The sequence below is a fragment of the Seriola lalandi genome, unplaced genomic scaffold (assembly GCF_002814215.2).
Source record: "Seriola lalandi dorsalis isolate HSWRI2012SDOR001 ecotype SW California unplaced genomic scaffold, Sedor1 jcf7180002055008, whole genome shotgun sequence".
Lineage (NCBI taxonomy): Eukaryota > Metazoa > Chordata > Actinopteri > Carangiformes > Carangidae > Seriola > Seriola lalandi.
The window spans coordinates 4,125,991-4,135,689 of NW_019525551.1; the positions used below are offsets into that span (position 1 = coordinate 4,125,991).

Consider the following 9,699-nt stretch of genomic DNA (forward strand, 5'->3'; position numbering starts at 1 on the left):
TCTAGTTTTTTTTTTTTTTTTTAAACCTGTGTTCCTTTTTTCACCCTAATTGCCTGCACTGTTGCTGTTGCTGTGATTTCCTGCTCTGAGCCCACTTCCCTCACCTTGGTAGTGAGAACTGATGGCTGCTGGCAACACTCATGTCAGACCCACATTAACCGATACACTCAAAGAAATGACCCAGTAATAGGAGAGAGGCACAAACACACGAGACAGACAAGGTCCAAAAAGGTTGATTAAAACTTGATCTAAAGGTCATTTTGAATTAGTGCGATCAGTCTGCAATCAGAACATTTGATCAGATCAATTTGTAATCATTAGAAGCAGTGTTTTTTAATGCAGCCTTGGAAGGCGTCCTTTTCTTTTACTACACTAAATGCTCTGATTGTAATAATTATGACACATTTGTGGGTTAACAATGATGCAGGCAGAGACATTATACTCACAATGAATCACATCAAGCCTTATTAACATCATTAACACTGAGTCTAATTTAGTAAACAGCACGGTGCTCACCTGTAAGTCTGTTTTCAATCAGGTCCTCTTTTGTCTCCACAATGATTTGAGGCAGTCGAGACAGAGGGACACACACATCTGTAGCGTAGGCCTACAAACACAAACACAAACACACACACACACACACACACACACACAGACGCACGCACGCGTCAGGTCACTGAATTGGAACAGCATTAAGTGGTCGTCTTTTGCAACCACTAGGATTTAAACTGTTAATAAAGTGAGGTGTAAAAGTGCCTCACACTGGTGATGGTGATAGCATGGAGCTCTCACACAAAGCCTCTCAACCAGAGGAGTAATTAACTGCCCTGTTGTTGATCACACCTCCAGCAACCCCATACCTTTAGCTCGAGTAGCAGCAGTCGCAGGGGAGAATGATATTGTGGTAAACGATGAAAATAAGATACTACAGCTGAACACTGTTTTATCCTTTAGGAAAGGTTATGATGGGGGTTAAGCATTAATACTCATTAGACATTAGGAGTACCGGTAAAGTGGCAGTTGTCTTTCCTTACCTTGCAGCCAGGTCTGAGAGCCAGAGCAGCGTACCAGGCATCATGACGAGCTTTCCACAGCTGGTTCCTTGTCTCTGCATCTCGAGCCCACTGAAAATCTGACCCTCTGTTACTGTGGGTGATGTCCTCTGTAGAGAGATTTACAGTTTTACATTTTTAATTTCTTAGCAAAAATGTCAAAAATGTTTGTCACTGTGAGTTATTGATGTAAACTTATGCTCAAAAATGTCAATTTCACCCATTTAAAATGAAACTTACGCAAATTATGACGTCTGAAAATTTTCTGCTACACACACTACATCAGGCTTTCATCGAACAGCAACAGTTAGTCAGTTATTAGAGATTTGATTATTTGTGTTTGTAATTTGTACTTTAACACACCAGTTGTGTTGACTTGTTCCTCGAGGCTTTGCTCAGAGCCGTGGAACTCCAGGAACAGAGTTGGGGTCACAGGATAGGAAAGACCACTGAACCTGTTGCACGCATCAATCATCACATCATCCAGAAACTCTGGGTAACACACACACACACACACACACACACACACACACACACACACACACACACACACACACACACAGAGGGAGGGAAGACAAATTTTTAGTGTGATGCATCTAAGTAGGTCATTCTTCTGACTTTTGTCAACTTTTGCTTAATGGTTGTAAACATATTTTCCAACTGCCAATAACTAACATTGATCTATTTTCACTGTTAATTTTATTATCCATTTCTCTCAGCTGGATATTATTATCCTCCTGCTGCAGGAAAGTGTTTTCTCTGAGGGATCAATAAAGGTTCATCTCTGCCTTTCTTTGACCCAATTGTCCTAAACTCTGTTCCTCTTTCCTCCCTCTCTCTCTCTCTCTGGCTCAAATGTCAACAAAAGCGCATCTTACTCAAACTTGGCTTACATGTTTAAAAACATAAAGGAAATAGTTCATGTACTTTGTAATACTCATGTTTGACCAGTGATGTGCTGCATTTTTATATAACTAATTACCACACTGATATGGCACCCATTTCATGTTATTTGAGTAGCAGACTTTGGTCTTTATGAACAGTTATGTGATCGATGAGATCATCGATTCTCTTGTTTCCTCAGTGTACGCCTTGTTGTGTTTAACTGGCTCTGAACAGTTATCCTTGATGCCGACTGCCATTATCTAAGTTATCTAGACAGGGTCTACACATAGTATGTAGAATAATGAATCAAATCCCTACTGCTTTTTTATGCCTGTCTGATTATCATGCCTTTTCTAACTGCACCTATCTTCTTTGATGAATAGAGACATGTTAGTGTGTTTTTGGAGGGCGAGAGTCCCACAATAGAAAAATGCAGCAGCACTCAACTTCATCTCTACCTGAAATCTGTGGTCAACAATAGGGATAAGAATCATCTTTTGATTATCTTGGCAGATATCACAAATGATCATTTTTGCATTTTAATTTGAAAAACAGTGGCCGGGCGGTTTGTAGCACCACAACACTTATTTATGGTATGATGTGACACAATTTACCTTTACCAAAAAGACTGCAGCTCCTGTGATCTGGATATTGCATTTGGTCATGTTGCGATTTTGATCATATTTCGATTAATTGTGCAGCCCTAATTAACAACCACATTAAAGGCCATTCTTCAGTGAGGGACAGAGGTAAGATTTCTTTCTTTGTTTATTAAATATTTTATTCATCCAGAAAAACGCATTTAATTTAATTTTATAACAAAAACGTTTACTGCACAGCAACAATAATCAACAGAGCAGTTTGAGAGAATCTTGACATACCATCAGCATTCAGATGGCCCCTGAAGAGCCACTGGGGGCCAAATGACCGTCAAGAGCATCCAGTGACGCCAATGAGTGGTTATCTGAGTTACTGTAGCCTTTCTGTCAGCTTGAAGCAGTCAGGTCGTTCTCCTCTGACCTCTCTCATCAACAAGATGTTTCTGTCTGTAGAAGTGCTGCTCACTGCCTCCACTACCAGCTCTTGTAGCTCTGAGCTTTTACCTCTCATAGGCCACTTCTACAGCCTGCCAGCTCCACAAAACACACAACACACAGCGAGTCTAACCACAACACAAGATTTGGGCTTAGATTAGTGGTAGCTGTCTCCTGAGGGACTGTATGAGATGTTTTCCTAAACATACTCTTTCTTGTCAGCCCCTCCCTGTCTGCAGCTGTCCTGCACCATACCTAAACAATCCAGTGAGTTTACCTCGAGGCGCTCACCCTCAGCGGCTCCTGACAGACATGTCAGCCCTTGGTTATGTCTGCAGGTGTATCACCCTGGGCTTGTTTTACACCCTGACAGAATGTGCCGTGGTGAAGCTACACCTGAACATAAAGGTAAAGATGTACTTCCACATCCCCAAGTTCCTACCTGCTTCCACGCCCCACACTCCCCTCCAGCTAAGTTTCTTTCTTTCTGTTCTACACTTTCCAAACGCATGCACAACCCCTGCTTTGTGCATCTAGCAGCATATTCCTGCCTCTGAATCTCCTCTATAACCACTTTCCTCCTGCCAGCAGCTGCTGCTGCTTTGCTCCAAGCAGACTGTGAGCAACATTCCTCTCACTGGTCAACACATACAGTACATGTATCTGAAGTTTTTGGGGTATTTTTTTTGCCTTCATGCGGATAGCCACAGTGAGAGAGAGACAGAAAAGTCAGGGAGAGAGACAGAGGAGATGATATGCAGCAAAGGACCACGGGTTGGATTTGGACCTGGGCGCGCTGCGGTTAGGACTAAGACTTAATGATGCACGCTCTCTACCAGGTGAGCCACCAGAGTCTGATATTTTCTTCTGCCAAAGTTGGGTCTCTTCAGCGGTAGCTTGGGTGACAAATAGAGTCATACATACTTGGCTGAAGTGTTTCATACATTATTCTAGGGCTGTCCCAAACGGCTATTTTTTCGATTATTCGACTAATCTAACGATTATTTTTTTATTAACCTAACAGTAATTTTATTAAAATTATTTTCCAGTTAGTCATTTAATATAACAATTTGCCCCGTCCAACACACACAGAGTCTGCAGACTACTGCACTGTTGGTGTCAAGATTAAAGTATTCCCAAACTTTGGAGGGCCGTGTGCGAGCCTTTTTACCGCGTGTTGCTCCACACGCTCCGTCGTACTGCTGGTAGACGCCGCCGTGTTGTTCAAATAGATTACACAGACGCAAATCATTCACGTAGTCAACGACTTCAATTACGTCACCGCGTTGTCCCAGTCCGTGCGCTGCGCTTGTATCCGGGTAAACCAAAGACGATGGATATAAACGGTCCCATTAGAATGTTCCGGTTTTGTTCTATGAACATTTACCCTGTGTGGTTTTACACGACGCGTCAACACTAAAATTCCACGTCGAATAATTTTTATAATCGACAACGTCGATTACGTCGGATAATCGTCCCAGCCCTACATTATTCAAACACTTCAGCCAAGTGAAAAAGCATTTCTGTGATATTTGGACTTTTTTTTTTATTTCAGGTGTTTTTTTTTAATGCAAAAATTGAAAATGTGAATCAAACAGGTTGATGTAAACACATTTATCATCAATATAAATATCATATACTTTCATTGATGTCGTTGAATTTTTTTTTCCAGACAGAAACCATTAAGCAGATCATATTATTATTATTTTATGTACAGCAGGCCTACATGCTACATGTTTGCTATTAATAGCATCCGTTCTCCCGAGTCTCTGAATGTCGTATTATAAACTGATTGTTACTGTAAGACTGAATGGTTGATCCTAACTTGTCAACCTTGTGGCAGAAAATAAAATGTAACCAACAAAGTATCTTCACTGAGCTGTATATTTACACAATCAGGGATGGGAATTGATAAGATTTTATTGATACCAATATCGATTCTTCTTATCAATCCGATTCTTTATCGATTCCCTTATTGATTCCTGTGGATTTTTCTCTCAAACACATGCCACTCCTGATATTTAATGCCGTGCTGTGTCTACAAATGTTTCAGCTTGTTGCTGGTGTTTCTGCCCTTGCTTGAAATCTTAGTGCCACAGACATTGCACGTTGCGCTGTTAGCGTCATTTTGTGTGAATTTAAGCCACACTTCCTCAACTCCTTCGTTGCCCATCGCGCTGACTGCCTCTCACGAAAGCGTGACGTCATTGTTTTGCGAGGCACGTGGAACTAAGTGGAAGGCATCGATAAGGGAATCGTTAAGCATAAAAGCAAATGATGTCGATGGATCAAACCAGTTAGGAACCGGTTCTCAACCGATTCCCATCTCTATACACAATGGACTCGTTAATTAGTGTGATCCAGTGCAGTGAAGTGTAGAAACTGGAAAAGATCTGCTCCTCCCTCCTTTGTTCACATTACTAGTTAAACACAGTGCTTTGTTGTGAAGCAGCTACAAGTGGTGCAGTGTTATTTGTCACCAAGGTCAGCAACCAACAGCTCCCACCTTGATCAATAAAATATACTGAGCTACGTTGACTGTCATGTTGAAATGGTGCAGTTATCTGTTGTATGGCTGTGAGGCATCATCTCCTCACCGATGCGAGCGATGGGTACTCCGGCCTGGAGGATCTGCACAGTGCTGTCTACAGCATCCTGGATAGAGGGGAAAGAGCAGACTGCTGACACCATGGCCTCTGGGATGCCGTACAGGCGCAGCGTTGTCTTGGTGATGATCCCCAGGGTGCCCTCTGAACCCACAAATAGGTTTGTCAGGTTGTAACCTGCTGAAGTCTTCCTGAAGGTTGACAACAAGGAAGGCAGGGAAGGAAAACATAAATAAGAGGCCTAAAGATGCATTAGGTGATGTTAAATATTTCTGGCTTGGGAATGAAAATGTGAATGTCTGTTAACGTGTAGTTGGAGAAATCCTGAAACAGTAAAGGTAGTGAGGTTACCTGGGACGTCGGCCATTCCCAGCTGTGTGTATGATGGTCCCGTCAGCCAGCACCACCTCCAGGTTTATAACATTCTCCCTCATAGTTCCATAACGTACTGCGTTAGTACCAGACGCACTGGTGGCAGCCATACCACACAGAGAGGCATCAGCTCCAGGATCTGAGATGGAAACAGCACATCACTAGTGTTTCCTAAATTACTTTAAAGTTCTTCACTTTGGGGTTGTTGAGATTTCTTATCCAGTATCGTCACCAGCTGGAAGTAGGAATTTAATGGCAGCTAAAATTTGATTTTAAAAACATTGTTTTACATAACAACATATTTGAGAAACATTTTCTGTGTCACCTCTGAAGGAACAAAGATGTGTAAAATGATCTGCCTCAGTGTCAGTTTACTGATACAAGTCAAACTCAGCCGTTGGAAAACAAACCTGGCATTACTGACTCTGACAGCTCTGCAAGATGACAAAATCTTATTAGAGGACTTCAACTGTTTCACATAACATCCTTGGTGGACGCCTGAATGGAAAAGATTTATCTTGTGAAACAGTTTTTATGTGACTGACCAACAGGGAAATGGAAAAGTGAAAGATATCCACGTGCTAGATTGATGCTGCTGGCATACATGACTGACCAGGCTGGATTGAAACACAGAATCACACACCCTGGACATCAGGGAGGTGGAACAAAACATGTTAGCCTGATTATCGGACTGAGCAGCCTTTTCTTATTGCTTCATTCATTCAGCCAGACATGTTCATGTTGGCTGACTTCTTTATGGTTATTTTCAACAGTGGAATGTTAATGTTGCTGTTTATTAACATCAAAGGCCAACCGTCCATACTGTTGGGTATGAAATACTCCTCTTGTTACACGGGACACTGCTACATTTACTCAACTTAACGGTAGAAAAGTGAGATCTAATGTAGAGGCAACCACTCTTTCATTTCATTCGCTTATTCACAGCAATTCCTCCCAATTCTCAAAACTAATGTGGAATAGTTTCTTAAAATTAAAACGTTTCACAAGAGGTGATTTTAACCTAGCCCTTAATCCACAACCTGACAAATCCACCCTGTCGGTTTATTTGAGATCTATACTAATTATTATTCACCATGCACGAGTAAGCATAACACTACCTAGTAACTGGTAACTCTAGGTACTATCACTCTCTATCTCTTTTATAAAAGGCACTTGAACAACACACTACTCAGAGATAAAGAACTTCTACTATTGACTACTTTGAACGAGTGTGGAAATCCTTTCTAGTAGACAATGACTGACCAGACATGTCAGCATGCAACCTTTGGGGAAACAGCAAAAACAGTAATGAGGGAAAAAAGAATTCCTTTTCTCAGGCTGCAAAAAGAGAAAAACAAATTGATGCGATAGAGACATTAAGAAAGAAATCAAAACTTTATATCATTACATTTTACAGAATCCATCAGGATTATTCCATAAAAAATGAATCAGCACCAGATTAAAACCAAACAGTTTATTAAGCCAGAAGACACAATTAACTTTGACAAACAATCTGAGACAGCAACGTTTTGAACAGGATCTCTGCTAACCAGTCAACCTAATGCTATAAAGAACTAAAACTGAACACCCAGCCGGAACCACAACTCATGATCCACTAGAAATAAACCAACTTCTCAGTTCCTTACCCTCTAAACTATACACATTATAACACAAAAGCCATTGGATGTCCTCTGAAGAGCATCTCCCTACACAACCTAACAAGAGAGTAGTAGATGACGATAGATCACCGTCTCACATTTCACCCCCTGTTCAGCTAAAACAAGGTACCAGACGAGGTTTCCACTCTGTCTCTTCTCTTGCAAGCCCAAACCAATCAGGAGAGAATAATGAACCCACCTCTGCTCTGCACACCGCAACAAAGCAAAGAAGACTCTCGAAAACAAGCCACACAAAGGAGCGATTTAGGGTTTATTGTAAGTATTTTTTTAACAGGTATTTCTATTACAGAGCAGCTCACAGCCGCTCCGCTGCACTTTTCCCTCTGAGGTCCCAGAGTTTCTGCACTCCCCGCTGATACGGTAAAGGACTGAGAATGTGGCTCTTCCCACTGCAGCTTTAGTGTGCCAACCCGTTGGCAATCGGCAGTCACTCCCTACACCATCGCACTTTGACCTTTCAGCCCCCCATAAACCAAACTCTTTCTTCCTTACCTCATCTATCTTCGCTCCCCTCTGTCCTCATAGTCTCCATATAATCCATCAACACATCTCCACTCACCAATACACACCCCCACACCTACCCCACTACTCTATCATCTTCATATCACCCTATCACTTTGCCAGATCCATCAGTTTACCAGTTACACTGTTTTACTTTGATATCCATAAGTTCTGTTCTCCACTAATGTCATATTTCACATAAAAAGGGTTAAAATGTGTGTCATAATATATCTAATTATAAATGTAAGGTCCTGTCATGTTTGAAAAATTACTGATGACTTTTTCCTCATGCCACAACATGTTTTCTATCATACAAAAATAGACTGACTCACCTTTCTAACCATGCCAAACAAATCAGAAGATGAACACAACATTAAAGCCCAGAGGGAGATTCAAATTTATACTTAATATTTTACAGCCACAAAGACAAAACTCTACGTTTCAGTTATGCTTTTTCATGAAACACAGATCAAAAGGGATTGAAATCAGAATCTTACCTTCCAGCCTGTAAATACACTTTCACATTCACCCTCTACTGAGGAGACTGATTTATGAGTTGAGTGAAAGCCTCACTGAAGAACACACTGAGTTTTGTGCCATCTGCTGGTCATAATGGAGAACTGAAAGCCTTGTTATAGCTCACAGCAATACATTTCCAATGAGTGGTCATATGACCCTGTAGCACCAAACATTGTCAATTTGTTGGCATGTGTGTCTGCAGAGCGCATGGCAGCACACAGCGGAGGAGAGCAACAGCAAGTCTAGTATTTAGCTGCGTTTTTTGTTTCGTTTTCGTGGTTTGATTTAGTGAATTACATTGTAAACCTTGGCAGGACAAGAAGGAGGAGGACTGTTGTTCTACTGATGGACATAATGAATCACAGTGATGTAGGAGGGACTAGGAGGAGGACTTGTAGTAAGTAGTTTTGACAGAACCTCATGGCCTCCTTGTAGTTTATTTTACTATTCAGATTCAAAAGTTTTATAAGAAATTTCTTCTGTGAGCGTTTATTAAAAATAATTAATTTAAAATTCTCAGGTTTCGCACTAAGCTACTAAAAAATACAATGAAAGCTGGGAGACAGTGTGACTGACCAACAGGAAACCACAGGCCGGTGTCTCGGAGGTAGGCATTGAGGGCCTTCCGAGTCACACCGGGCTCCACTGTCACGTCAAAGTCCTCCTGGTGGAGATCCAGAACCCGGTCCATGTTCCTCAGACTGAAGCACACACCGCCCTGGGAGCAGAAGGAAGACACATGTATACAGTACATGAATACTTATACTGTGTTTTTAGATTGTCCGTTGTAAATTACTGTTCTAAGGTTCTACTTCTGTTATTTTGAAATTATCATACACACTGTAACTAGTAATTTCACAGGATGAAATTTTAAGTTCAGTTAAAATCTTGCTCTCTATTTGCTTCCTCAGTAAATGATATGGCTCCACTGATTTTATTACTGCCCTTACTATACCAAAGTATCACTTCACACACATCCACATCCACATCCACATCCACACACACACACACACACACACACACACACACACACACACACACACACACACAC

The 9,699-nt window shown here is 41.4% G+C and overlaps 1 protein-coding gene across 1 annotated transcript in view; it reads right to left on the reverse strand.

The window, feature by feature from the left end:
- ldhd (lactate dehydrogenase D) overlaps positions 1-9,699 on the reverse strand; it is a 20,849-nt gene that overhangs the window by 6,422 nt on the left and 4,728 nt on the right. The window contains exons 4-9 of the mRNA XM_023397432.2: positions 9,225-9,366; positions 5,929-6,088; positions 5,569-5,768; positions 1,416-1,544; positions 1,035-1,162; positions 517-607 (exon numbers count right to left, since the gene is read on the reverse strand). Coding sequence (XP_023253200.1) covers positions 517-607; positions 1,035-1,162; positions 1,416-1,544; positions 5,569-5,768; positions 5,929-6,088; positions 9,225-9,366 — 850 coding nt within the window. The remainder of the gene's footprint in view (positions 1-516; positions 608-1,034; positions 1,163-1,415; positions 1,545-5,568; positions 5,769-5,928; positions 6,089-9,224; positions 9,367-9,699) is intronic.